The 13,770-nt window shown below is 48.2% G+C and overlaps 1 protein-coding gene across 6 annotated transcripts in view; it reads left to right on the top strand.

The window, feature by feature from the left end:
- frmd4ba (FERM domain containing 4Ba) overlaps positions 1–13,770 on the top strand; it is a 45,225-nt gene that overhangs the window by 24,917 nt on the left and 6,538 nt on the right. For all 6 annotated transcript variants that reach the window (XM_076269006.1, XM_076269004.1, XM_076269002.1 and 3 more), the window contains exons 8-19: positions 1,240–1,323; positions 2,404–2,469; positions 3,037–3,094; positions 3,663–3,749; positions 9,091–9,167; positions 9,821–9,959; positions 11,836–11,977; positions 12,160–12,287; positions 12,389–12,505; positions 12,687–12,912; positions 13,136–13,192; positions 13,326–13,464. In XM_076269006.1, coding sequence (XP_076125121.1) covers positions 1,240–1,323; positions 2,404–2,469; positions 3,037–3,094; positions 3,663–3,749; positions 9,091–9,167; positions 9,821–9,959; positions 11,836–11,977; positions 12,160–12,287; positions 12,389–12,505; positions 12,687–12,912; positions 13,136–13,192; positions 13,326–13,464 — 1,320 coding nt within the window. The remainder of the gene's footprint in view (positions 1–1,239; positions 1,324–2,403; positions 2,470–3,036; positions 3,095–3,662; positions 3,750–9,090; positions 9,168–9,820; positions 9,960–11,835; positions 11,978–12,159; positions 12,288–12,388; positions 12,506–12,686; positions 12,913–13,135; positions 13,193–13,325; positions 13,465–13,770) is intronic.

Consider the following 13,770-nt stretch of genomic DNA (forward strand, 5'->3'; position numbering starts at 1 on the left):
ATTTTCCAAGGGTGTGTGTTTTTTGCCGTGCGTGGGCGTGTTTGTAGACAGTAGTCATGGCGTCATTGTTTGTTTGCAATCCCACAGAATCATACATTCACTCAAGTTATATAACACTTTTTATTATCAATATTATTTAATCTGTGTGCCTGTTCTGTAGTATGTATTTCTTCTACAAAAGTACAAAACATGCTGATCGCTGCCACCACTGCGGGCCGGTGGTCATTGACCATGGCTCATTGGAGATCAGCGTGTTTTGCAAACAACAGACAAGAGGCATGTTGTAATTCACATTTGTCATGTGAGGGTCCTCTCTCTGAATGCACCCTCCCTCTCCAGGCTGAGCTGCGTCGCACCTCTCTCTCCTCCCTGCAGGGCCGGCCCCTACACCAGCCCCTGAATAGCTTTTGTCAGCCTCTGCGTTGCGCCGCCCTGCCAAGCAAGCCGCGCTCTCTTTGTTGACCTGTAATTGAAAGGCACTTTGCTCTCCCTGCCTGTGTATTGAGTGACTCACGGTTAATATTATCGCAAGACTTTGACAGTGACATACAACACATTATGTCTGGTGAGATAAAGGCACCAGGGGCCTCTGTAAAAGTGGATCACTGTGCAAAAAAAAAAAAAAAAACAGTCCTTATCTCCTTCCTGTATCCATGATTTATGGGGTTCTGCTTATGATATTTTTCACATATCTTAATGCTCATAGTGGATAAGGGGATATGGAGAACATACATTCCCTCCTGGTACTGGTTTGAGCTTGTCCTTAGTGCGGAGAGAACAGAGAGTTCGAGACTAGCAGGAAGAAATGGCCTGTATGAACAGGCGAATGTTAATTCCATTAAAGCAGGCACACCTTGTTTACTTAGAGGAAGGTATGTGTCTTAAGAAGGAAGAACTGCGATAAGAGGTTAGATAAAAAGCAGAATGTTTCTTTTAGCCAGCATCAACAAGCACACGGATAGCAAGGTTTTGTACTGCAGCTTTGACCTTGAAAACCCAAAATTTCTACTTATGCTGTTATGTCATGAAAACAGAACATATTTTACATAACTTTATGTTTGTGATTAGTGGGCTATATTTCTCTCACCATGATCTATTATTAATCTAGGGCTTGTAGGTCCCCAAGATTAATGGCTGGAAGTATTTTTGGCTGCTAGGTTATGATTATTAAAATCTTCCCGTGCTGGCTTTTATATCCTGTTCGACACGCTCAGTTTTTGATGGATGATCTTTTTTCAGTGATGAACGCACACAAGAGGACCTGAAGAAACTTCCCACCCTACCGACCAAAGTGTTGACAGAACACCCTTCCCTGGCATACTGGTAAGCTGTCCACCATGCATACCACCAGGACTATACTACCAGCATACATTTAGAGCTCCTTTGCAGATGCTGAAAGGCACCTGGCTCCTTGAGCGCATTTGCAGACTCCTCCGACCCCCCCCCTCCCGTTCCCTCATATAATCCCTCCATTGTAACACCTGGTGTGTTACAATGGACACAAGTGCTGAACTGATTCAGGCGCTCAGATGCACCTCCATTTGCCAAGGCCCCGCCAGCGGGTTCTGCTCTAATGTGCCTAATTAATTAAGGGTGTACCCGCATGCTAATGAAGTCTGCCCAGCGGTGCTGGTGGTGCGTGTGCCGGGTGGTGGTGGTGGTGGTGGTGGTGCTGCTGCTGCTGCTGCCTTTGCCACCACCAGCTGGCAGCTGTGGAGAGAGCAGCCCCTTGACAGGAGGGCTTGTCTCCTGTCAGTGCCAGCTTGAATCAGTGCTGTATCAGAGGTGCCTCTTGATGAGAACAAGCAGCTGGGTTCGGATCAATGGGTTCAGTTTTGAGTTACAGAGAGGTCTGTGTGTGTTGGTGAGAGTGTGTGTGTGCGTGTGTGCATGTGCGGGTCCATGTCTTAGTATGCGGGCTTGTGTAGATGTGTGTCAGACTCAGCACAAGTTTACACATGTGTTTGTGTGTGTGTGTGTGTGTGTGTCTGTTTGTGTGCCCCTGTGTGCGTGTGCTTGCATATGGCACATATTTGATGGCGCATGTCTACTAACAGCTGAAGAGATGCCATTGCAACAATTCACTCTGTGTGTGTGTTTGTGTGTGTTCGCTGTGTGTATGGGTGTGGGCGCGTTCGTGTGTGTGTGTGTTGAGCAGAGAGGGGGTAATGTTGGGTAAGGCCAGCCCGGGTGATTGTGGCAACATATGTGAGATTGACAGCCCAGTTGTCCAGATGGCATTTTGTGCACGGACGCCCCCGGATGTTTCTGAGACTGGCTGTTAAAACAGCCCGTATTTTTTTTTTTACCCCCAAAATAGCATCAAATTAACACGATAAGCCTCTTACAACTAACTCTGCTTTGGATATGATCTCACCATGTTCTGTCCCCTCTGTTTCACAGCGAGGACAGAGTTATAGAGCACTACAAGAAGCTGAAAGGACTCACCCGTGGACAAGCCATCGTAAAGTAAGTGAGGTCATTCATTTTCTCTGTTCTTTCCCTAGCGGGGAGTGTCTCGCTCTCACACACACACACACACACACACACACACACACACAAGGATGCTGGGTCAATGAGGCTTTGCCATTTAGAACAACGCTCATAAAACTAACTCGGCCCTGTTGTTGGCCTGTCGCTACCAGCAAAGCCTCCATTTGTTTGCTGGGGCGGGGGGGAGAGAGACCCGTCGCCCCGTCTGCCAAATTGTATCATTAATTAGTGGCTCCGTCAGGCTTGCAGATGGAACCGTCTCCTGCTCCACCGCTTAGCGGACAGCGCGACAGTGCTCCACTTTGTCTGCCTTGCCCATGGGGTTGAGACAAGGTCGTTGGTGGCCGTGCTGGTCTGTGCTGTGTGTCCCTGAGCTGATCAATGGGCTCGCGCCCCATCAAGGCCCTTGGAGGAAATCAATGGTGTTACTGATGTAACTGACACAGGCTTGTGAACTACTGTAGTAGCCCATTGGCCCCATAACACTGTCTCTGAGACCAACATTTCACAGTGTCTTACGCCCTTCTCTCTATTCTCTTGAAGGTACTTGGCTTTGGTGCAGTCCTTCCCAAACTATGGAGTGCATTATTATGAAGTGAAGGTAAGAACACAACACAGTCAGCTCTTGATCCTCTCCCCCACCCCAGTAATTTGAAGGGTTAAAAAATCCTTTAAAAGCGTTTTGTTGTCCCTGTATTTGACTAGCAAAACTTTTCCGTTAGCACGTAGTGCAGGCAGCCACCCAGAACAACTCTCTGGGGGACATTTGCTTACCTTGCTTTTATTTATTTATTTATTTATTTATTTATTTATTTATAAACAACATACAGTCTGAGGAGATCAAACGTTGCCTTTTAAAAGGACTCCCAGTCAGAGTTTGTGGATTGGAGGGAGTGGGGTGGAGTCTGCTGAGATCTTTAGATCTTTGTCACACTGCTCGTTAGAGTTGCTAATGCTGCAAGTCTAATGGGATTTAATTGCCCTAGTAATCGCACAGACTGTACCACTTAAAAGAAAAAGTGCCAATGTAGTGAGAAGCTGTGGTGCTACTCTCTCATTTCACTCACTTTCTTTCTCTCTCTCTCTCTCTCTCTTTCTCTCTCTCACTCCCTCTCTCTTTCTCTCTCTCTCACTCTATCTCTCTGTCTCTCTCTCTCTCTCTCTCTCAGGACAAGCAAGGCCTTCCCTGGTGGCTGGGAGTGAGCTATAAAGGCATCGGCCAGTACGACCAGCAGGACAAGTTGAAACCACGAAAGGTAGGTGGCCCAGCACTCATTAATCAGCCCCCAAGGCTGCGTTGTTTTCTTCTTTTTGGGGGTGTTTTCCCTATTCAGATTCTCTGTGCTGACCCCAAATCCCAAGCCCAGTGGGTTAATGTTTGACCAAACTGTAAATAATGTGTACAAAGCCTTTCTGTGTCCCCATGACTGTAGCTGAGGAAGGTCAGGGAAAGTGGCGTGGGGGGGTAAACAAATATGAGGGGGTGAGAATGACTTGTTGGGATCGGTCTTGAAAGTGGGATGAAAAATGGCCCCTTGTGCCAACATGTGCCTGTTGTTATGTATGCAGCTATGCAGCTTATGAGTAATGACCACTAATCAACTGCACACAACGGTGTTTGATCATGTCGAAATATGAACGAGATCCATCAAGTCAGACAGGATGGATGTTATGTGCCTCATCTAGGCTATTGCTTCACCACCAGCGTGATTATAAACCTGTATACTAGTGACTGTGACTAGTTCCATCCTTTTGTCTGAGCCGCGAGTTAAGAGATGACCCAGTAGGCACACCTCAGCCTGGTCTGGCTAGTGCCATAACACAGCACAACAGAGTAGCACGGGGGTTTCAGAGCTGAGCTCGGACTGGTGCCAGTCTGCCAGCGCAGGACGCAGGGGGAAGCCGAGTTTGCCCGGTGGCACCCCAACTTTGCTTCCCTCTGATGCACCACATGGAGGGGGGCTGGGGGGTAGTTATTCTCCTCAGTGCCCTTTCTCTCTCTCTTTCTCTTTCTCTCTTCTGCCTACTCTGTCTCCTTCTTTCTCTTTCCCTCTGACCTGTATTCTGTTGCTCTCTCTCTCTTTTTCATGTTTTGAAAGAATACAACCCCGTCAGAGAGTGGCCTGTCAGCTGGCCTGTAGTGATTGTGTTTCCTGTCAAGGCTCACGGCCCTTTGTGTTCGGCTGTCCCCCAAACACACCCACCACAAACCCAGCCCCCAACCCACTACACACACACACACACACACACACACACACACCTATCTCCCAGCATGCTCAACTCATTATGTAAAGCCGCCCGTCATTGTGTGTTCCTCTCGGGACCAAACAATTGATCAAGCAATAAAACACAATGACTTGAGTTTGGTGGGGACTGAGAGGGGTTGAGGAACGTTCTGGCATCCGGGCTCTTCTCCTCTTCCCCACAGAAACCTCGCCGCCTCCACATTAAACAAGAGCTCTTCAAATAGAGGCCTGTTTCCCAGACACATAGATAGATGCTACTGTAATGAATTACTGCCATGTTGTCCCTTTCCTCTATTTATATCAGTGGCATGAGCAGGAACTGGAATAAAACTTCTTTAAGTTTTTCTTCTTTGGTAAATATCTGACTGTGTGCTGCGCTGAATTCATTTGGAAAAGTAAAGCTGTCTGATTTCGCTGTGAGTCAGTGCAACTCAACATGCCATTGGGCCCTGTGACAATATTTGAGGTGTGCCCTCGTGGTTGCGTATGCGGTTTGTGCTTCCACCTGACTGAGAGCATGACCTCAATTCCCTGATGCCAATACAAACAGTCATACGTTTTACAGAGTGGCTGAACTTGTATGTGTAGTATGTGTGGTGCCAGAAATGATCCTGTCAGTCCAGAAGTCGTTCACCACTCCAGCATCTCTCTGTGGGTTTGATGTAGAGGCACAGGCTCATGCCCCCAGAACTATCACTCTCCTCTGGGGCAGCACAACACCCCACCTCCTCCTCCTCCACCACCTCCACCTAGCAGCCCTAAGGCAGCATCAGTGCGGAGAAGGGTGGGGCTGCGCTGAGTAGAGCTCAGCTCACTATGAGTAGAGTTGTGAGTCATGACCTCTGACACACATGCAGTGGTGTGGAGATTTACAGCAGTCAGAGAGAGGGATCCCCAACACCCCCCCCCCCCCCCCGCCCCGCCACACATACACATATACACACACACATACACACACGCCTGAATTTGCCTTTCATTTTGATCCCATGCCGGGATCAGAATGTTCTGAGAAGGTGCATGTCCAGGAGCTGTTTGGCAATAAATCATACTGGAGACATACATACCTGGAGACTGTTCCAAGAAGAGCGGGGCTTACCTCACCCACTGTTGTGGTAATAAGGTTACACAACTGTTCATCTGTACGGGAATCACTTTATTCAAATGTTTTGGTAGACCAACCTATTTTTCTCTGCAGTTTAGATCTTGGCAGTTAAAACCCTTTTTAAAAAATGAAAGTGTCCCTGACCTATGACAATTTTAATCTTAGTTCTTCTTTCTTTCTTTTCTTGTAATCATTACAAACATTCTCCCGCATTTCCTTGGCCCTGAAACACAGTCTGTGGGTGGGACAAATCCTTGGCATACTTTAATTGTGTGTCACTGCCAGTTATGCACATGGATACACGAAACCAAGGATACCTACAGTACAACAAGCTTTAGATGAGCGGAAGACCAGTTTGTGTGTGTGTGTGTGTGTGTGTGTGTGTGTGTGTGAGAGAAAACGTGTGAAGAACCTCATGTCCCCTGGATGTTGGTGTTAATGTAAGGCTGAGTGAATGCTCTCCCCTGGATGTTGGTGTTAATGTAAGGCTGAGTGAATACACTTCCCTGGATGTTGGTGTTAATGTAAGGCTGAGTGAATGCACTTCCCTGGATGTTGGTGTTAATGTAAGGCTGAGTGAATGCTCTCCCCTGGATGTTGGTGTTAATAAATGTAAGGCTGAGTGAATGCTCTCCCCTGGGCCTGTGGGAATCCAGGGGTAGGGTTGAGAGGCTCTGCGACGCCCACCGCAGGGGAGAGCTTTGGGGGAGTGAAGAGGCCACTGGGGCCCTTTGTGTGGAAATAACCATGCTTTGAATTCAGTGTGAGCACTAATATCTCATTTATTATGCAGTGAAAACAGGCCACTGGCCCCAACTGATGTGGAAATGTGTTCCCTTCTTCTCACCCACCAGAAGACAGCAAACTGACAAAGTGTTGCTGAATTTATTAAATTAGATTAAATTAAATTAGCTACTATGTTGAACTTCATTGGGTTTGAAAAGACCATAAACATCCTATATCTGATGGGCTATTTATTCTTTACAGTTTATACTTTATATTTTTAATAGTTTATAGTTTTTATCGATTGAAGTTTATAGTTGTTTTTATATTTATAATTGGGTGAGAGCTTGAGCGCAGACAGGTCCATGAGAGGCCTTGGCTTGCCGAGCGCTCTGGCTTTCTCATGGGGAGGTGAGAGGACCTACACTGCAGCGCTCTGGGCTATTAATGATTAGACGGAAGTAGTAGATTCCTGACATAGTTGCCCTGGGAGGCAAGTCGAGGAGGGTAGATAAAAAACAAGGAGGGCTCTCATGAACAAGAGGTGGTCTGGCATGTTGCGTCGTTAAAAGCAATGGAAGCAATGAAAAGGACATTGAGAGTATGAGAGCTTAAAACATGCATGGCTAACTGAGGCCCTCGACGTGATCTGGGAATCTGGTCGTGTTGCTGAGGGAAATGGCTTGAAAAGTAGAGAGACAAAATGGTTTCTTCCCAGGAGAGCGAGAGATGGGGGTGGGCGGGCAGCTTGCAGGCGGAGGAGCTAGAATTCCTTTTGTGTGAGTGCAACCTGTTCGGCTGGTTTCTGACTCGGCGGAAGCCAAGGGGAGAGGTGAGTGCACTAGAGAACGAAGCACTGTCTGTGATAGGAGGAGGAGAAAAAAAGTGAGTGAAGTGTGTGCGTGTGTGTGATGGGGTGGTGGCATTGCCTAAGGTGGATGAGCAGCGTGTTGTTAGGTGCCTGTGATGTCACACAGGGGAGGGAGGGGCTAGAGGAGGGGTGTGGCCAGCTCAGCTGAAACTCTTGCAACACCTTTTGGGCTGTCCGGGACCAGACAAGAGTGTATTGTTCGTGGAAGCACAAGCCCTGTGGGAAACTCTGTCGGACGATTCAGGACTACCTCAGTGCACTCTCAAGGGATTTAAGAGCCACTCACCGGTAAAGACAGCTTTTCCTTTTTTTTCCCTCAAAGCTCTCTCTCAAAAACACCGTAAGTAGCAATTGAACTGATGTTCTTTGGTAGTTTTCATCTTTTCTGTTCATTGGGCTACAGATTGAGGTGTCGTGTTTGATTGCAACATAGTAGACGGCTTTGCTGATAGGTAAGCACAAGAATGCTTATGTGCTCTTGCTTGGCTACATGCAGTGAGTCTTGGTTTTTGGTTTTGCTCTCGGTGAAGTGTCCTTGATGGAAAATATGTTGGAGAGAGGTTTTTTTGTGCAGGTTTTGTCGGTTGTCAGTTGCGTGTAAATATTTTAATGCTTTTCTCACAGACACATGCTTGTTCAGTGGCAGGGCTCTTTCAGTAGGCAGCCAGGGCACACTGTAGGGAGCTGAGGCTCTGCGTCTCACCCCAGCTGTAGAGAGAGGAGGAGTGGGGGGGGGGTGTGCTGGCTCTCTCTCTCTCTCTCTCTCTCCGCTCTCCCACCTCCTCTCACCCACGCCGGCTCTTACTCAGCCCCTGTACCTGGCGGAGAATGTTTATTAGCGTCCCCCCATTAATCTCCAGCCCCAGACTGGTGGTGCCTCTGGGTACGCTGCTCTGCCCTGCCCCGCTGTGTCCACAGCACAGCGCCTGCGTGCTCCACACACAGGGGCTCCAAATCAAACAAGAATGGCCAGGCTTCTCCGCAGCATGTTTTGCTCTGTGTGTTTGTGTGTGTGTGTGTGTGCGTTTTGTGTTGGCCTCTGTGTGTGTTGTGTGTGTCTGTGTGCATGTTGTTGTCTGTCTGTGTGTGTGTGTGTGTGTGTGTGTGTGTGTGCGTTTTGTGTTGACCTCTGTGTGTGTTGTGTGTGTCTGTGTGCATGTTGTTGTCTGTCTGTGTGTGTCTGTGTGTGTGTGTGTGTGTTCTCCTGCTGCTGCTGCTGTTTAGAGCTTTCCCTCCCTCTGAGCAGAAAAAAGAAAGAGAAAAAGAGAGAGAGAGAGGGATAGGGAGAGGGGGAAATAAATGAGCGCTTCACTCAACGAGACTCTCGCTCTTTTCATTAAACCTCCCTGTGCCAAATTGGCCTCATACCTGCACTATTACTGCTTGTTTTCAAGACCTGCTTGGTTTCGGAGATGGAGAGTTCTTTCATTTTTGCCGTATGATTGTTGTTTTTTTTTTGTATTGTGTTATTTCAGGCCAGTGTTGTAATATAAAAATCAGAGGATGTGAGTGTTTATTTTCAGACAGCTGTGTATCAAGCCACGCATCTCAATGTTTTGTTCCTACAATCCCCAGAGCTCTTTTCCTGTGTGTGTTTGTGTGTCTAGGTCTCTTTGTAAGCAATTTTTTTTGTGTCTCTCTCACGTCTTCCGCAGTTGTTCCAGTGGAAGCAGCTGGAGAACCTGTACTTCCGTGAGAAGAAGTTTTCCGTAGAGGTCAACGACCCCCACAGGTGAGCTTGCGACCCCAAAGAATGCCGCTGCCCCGACAGTCACTGGGAGTCTTCCTGTAGCGCGCGCGTAATGTCAGCAGAGTCGCTACGCTAGTGCAGCTCTGTGATTCACAGCCAGTCCTCCTTGTAGCCTAGGAGCAAGCACCTGCTGCCCTTGACTCATTCCGTGGCAGCTCGGTCATGCCAATAACCAGGCTGGAGTGGACATGGTTGGCCTTTTCTGCTGTGTCAGGACCGGCGCGGTATCTGTCCATTACGACCCGCACGCCGCGCTGCACACAATTTAGAGAGTGCCTCTTTCTCGCCGCTTGGAAATTAATTAGAAGTTACTGATGCAAGACCTGTTTTAATGCAATGCATCGACCACCATCAGTGGACGCCACTCTGCTGCGCACAGCCTCAGACTGCAGTTTCATGAGACATTTTCCGCACCTCATCGTTTCTGTTGTAACTTATTATGCAGTTGTCTCTCTGATGCAGCAGTTTTGTTGTTTTCTGTATGCAAAGGGGAGCCACTAGTGCTTCTCCCTATAAATCAGCCCTATCACCCTTTCCTAAACTCTCACTCTCTCTGTCTCTTTGTGTGTGTGTGTGTGTGTGTGTCTGTGTCTGTCTGTCTGTCTGTCTGTCTGTCTGTCTCACTCAATCCACAGGAGGGTTGTGTCTAAACGCACATTCGGACAGAGCGGACTTGTCATACATTCGTGGTATGCCAGTCACACTCTGATTAAGACCATCTGGGTGATGGCCATCAGTCAACACCAGTTCTATCTGGACAGGAAACAGAGCAAAGTGAGTGTGTGCTCCACATCAGCCCTGTCACCTGGAACTGCCTGCGTGCTAGTCTGCGTGTGTTAGCATGTTTTTCTGTGTGGACACAGCCGGCTTTACTATGTATACCTGTGTGTGTGTGTTTCTGTGTGTGTGAGAGAGCGAGCGAGCGAGTGAGAGAGAGAGAGAGAGCGAGTGAGAGAGAGAGCGAGTGAGAGAGAGAGAGAGAGCGAGTGAGAGAGAGAGAGAGCGAGTGAGAGAGAGAGAGAGATCGAGTGAGAGAGAGAGAGAGAGAGAGCGAGTGAGAGAGAGAGAGAGAGCGAGTGAGAGAGAGAGAGAGCGAGTGAGAGAGAGAGAGAGAGCGAGAGAGAGAGAGAGCGCGAGTGAGCGAGTGAGAGAGAGAGCGAGTGAGGGAGAGAGAGAGCGAGTGAGGGGGAGAGAGAGAGCGAGTGAGAGAGAGAGAGAGAGAGAGAGAGCGAGTGAGAGAGAGTGAGAGAGAGAGTGAGTGAGTGAGAGAGAGAGAGCGAGTGAGTGAGAGAGAGAGCGAGTGAGGGGGAGAGAGAGAGCGAGTGAGAGAGAGAGAGAGTGAGAGAGAGAGAGTGAGTGAGAGAGAGAGAGCGAGTGAGTGAGAGAGAGAGAGCGAGTGAGTGAGAGAGAGAGAGAGAGAGAGAGAGCGAGCGAGTGAGAGAGAGAGAGAGCGAGTGAGAGAGAGAGACAGCGAGTGAGAGAGAGAGAGAGCGAGTGAGAGAGAGAGAGAGCGAGCGAGTGAGAGAGCGAGCGAGTGAGAGAGAGAGCGAGTGAGAGAGAGAGCGAGTGAGAGAGAGAGAGCGAGTGAGAGAGAGAGCGAGAGAGGGAGAGAGAGAGCGAGTGAGGGGGAGAGAGAGAAAGAGCGAGTGAGAGAGAGAGAGAGAGAGAGAGCGAGTGAGAGAGAGAGAGAGAGAGAGAGAGAGAGAGCGAGAGAGAGAGAGAGAGAGCGAGTGAGAGAGAGAGAGAGAGCGAGTGAGAGAGTGAGAGAGAGAGAGAGAGCGAGTGAGAGAGAGAGAGAGAGCGAGTGAGAGAGAGAGCGAGCGAGTGAGAGAGTGAGAGAGAGCGAGTGAGAGAGAGAGAGAGAGAGCGAGAGAGCATGAGAACCAGCTCCATTGCAGTGTTTGCAATGCCGCCTCTGCAGAGCCATGTGTAGGTGTTGTTTCCTTTGCCTCTCCATCATTTGTCACAGACTTTATCAGATCTTGGCCTGGCCTATCTCCATCAGCACTCTATTCCCCTGACCTGTTTTCTCACAACCCTCTCGTCAGACAGCAGAATTGCAACATAGTAGTCAGACCCACATTTCCACATTAGAATTTTTGTTAATGCATAGCTTGTTTTTTTCTTTTTGTTTGCTTTTTTGTGTTACCCTTTTGTTGTGTCTCCAGTTATGTATAGTACTGAGTGACCAATTATTGAATCCGTAGATCGGAATGAGTCAAAAATGAGCTGATCTGTTTTCCTAGCGCGAGGCGAGTTGTTGTTTTTCGCCGTTGAGTCCCGTTTGTTGTGCCTCATGGCCGGTGTTTGTTTCATTAGCGCACTTGGCGCTGGCGCAGGTCCTGAAAGGGAAGCCGTGTGAGTGCGGGGCTGAGCGTCTCTGAGAGCGGCTCTAATCTGGCCGCAGTGAGCCGTGGCTTTCTCTGCTTAGAGGCAGATGGCCTGGCAGCGCTGATCCAGGAATAGTCTCGTGGCTGATTGATGAGATCCCTGCCGCTTTAAGGCTGAGGCGGACAAATTGAAGCTTTATAGCTCTGCAGAGTCGTTAGGATGATGTAATGACCGCGCTTTCTGTCTTTTATTTTTTTGCCCTCCTCTGTTTCCCCCATATCTCATTGTCTGCCCTTTCCTTTCTTCTCTCGTATGAAAGGCCAAATTAACTACAGGCAGAAGCCTTGGGGATATTGCCATGGATCTGACGGAGATCGGAGCACCCAGGGTCAGTAAGCTGGTCAGCATGGAGACCAAAGACCAGCTCATCATGGCCAGTAATGGAAGCCTGGTCTCAACAGGTAAGTCCCATCTGAAGCTCTTGTTGAAGGAAATGAAAATGTGTGTACACACTGCACTCTGCGTTATTCATGCTTGAAAAGTGTTGGTAAGTGAATTTGCATTAAATGCATTCATATTTCATCTCATTCATTCATGTATGTATATGTAAAACATATATATTTCCTTTGTGTTTTTTACTCAGGTTCTGGAGACTCAAACGAAGAGAAGAAACAAGAAAAGATTGCTGATCTGAAGAAGAAAGAGAAGGACCTTCAGGACACCCTCTCTCAAAAACTGGACGAGCTCAAGAAGATCTGCCTCCGAGAAGCCGTAAGCACCCCTGTCCTTGAGTTCCCTTCACGTCAGCCTGCCATTAAAATGCCCTCAGCAAAAGATAAGGGTTTTGTTTGTTTATTCTTTCCCCGCATCAGGAGCTGACAGGCCGGCTGCCAAAAGAATATCCACTGCAGTCAGGAGAAAAAGCCCCCACCGTCAGAAAACGAGTCGGGACCACTTTCAAACTGGATGATCTCTTTCCTTATGACAAGGTAGGCAAAGACACTACAGCCTCTCCTGCAGATGGGACCAAATATGGTGCAACCCAAGAAGCAGTTGTTTCTTTTCTGGTTAAAGCTTTGCTCTTTTGGCATGGCTGGATGACCATGAAAGTGTATTGTTACCAGATTTTATCTGACCATTGTGTTTTGCCATTGCTTATTTCTTCTGAAGGACCCTCACCTTAGAAACCTGGAGAGCCGGTTCGCATTGCAGCAGAAGATCGTTGAGGCGGCGAAGAAGCTGGCCAGCGAAGGGGACCTCTGCAAAACTGTCAAGAAGAAGAGGAGGAGAAACTGTCTGGACTCCATGAGGAAGCTGCAGGAGATCGAGGATGAGATCAACGCCTACAGAATAAAGACGGGCAAGACGCCCACTCAGAGGGCCTCCATCATCATCGGTAAGTGAGCAGGACGTGAGTCCAGAGAGATGTGTTAAGCAGCTCTCTTATCAGAGTTGTGTCGGTTTTGTCTGTGTCTTATCAGTAATTCGATCTTAAGCTCAGCAACACGTGACACTGTGTGTTCGCCTGTGTGTGTGTGTGAGATAGTAACCTGAAATGATAGGAACAATGTGACCATCTGTATATGAGACTCACCCCCAGTCTCTGGGTGTCTTCTCAGATGAGGCCAACCCCTGTGACCTGAGTTCGCTCTCGGACAGCTTAACCCTGGAAGATGGTGAGTCTCCACTTGTGTGTCAGTGTGTCTGTTCAGTGTGATCTATAGCAGCAGGCCCCTCTCCAACCACCCTCCATTAAAGATCATGTTATCCCATCTATTCTAAACCTGTCCTCCCTTTTCCTGGTTTCAGATGATTCGCTGATAGGCCAGAGGCAACGCTCTCGCTCGGTGCAGTACACAGACCAGCCCTCGGAAAGTCTGGGTGTCCAGTATTACACCGACAGACGGGCCTCCACCAATGACCAGCTGCAGGATGTGAACTTAACCCGGTAAGGCCCTACTGAAGAATACTGTTGAGTATTTCATCGAGAGTAACAAATCTTACTACATTATAATGGCATTCATTTATTCATTCATTCATGCATTGCTAATGTTGATTAAACAGTATTAATGTTAATTAAATGTGCTCCTTGGATCCCCACCCCTATGACTAACAGCACAATCAGGTCCTGTTAGTCACAGAAGTGTATTTACATTGATACATTTCCAAAACCACTTAAAAGTGAGGGACTCATTCAAGCTCCAGTGCAGTAGGAGATCGTAGCATGAAAACAATATTCTGCTTTTTAACAGAA

The sequence above is a fragment of the Alosa pseudoharengus genome, unplaced genomic scaffold (genome assembly GCF_046254945.1).
Source record: "Alosa pseudoharengus isolate Yale_2024_CS ecotype anadromous, Long Island Sound unplaced genomic scaffold, YU_APseudo_1.1 YU_APseudo_1.1_scf_5, whole genome shotgun sequence".
Lineage (NCBI taxonomy): Eukaryota > Metazoa > Chordata > Actinopteri > Clupeiformes > Clupeidae > Alosa > Alosa pseudoharengus.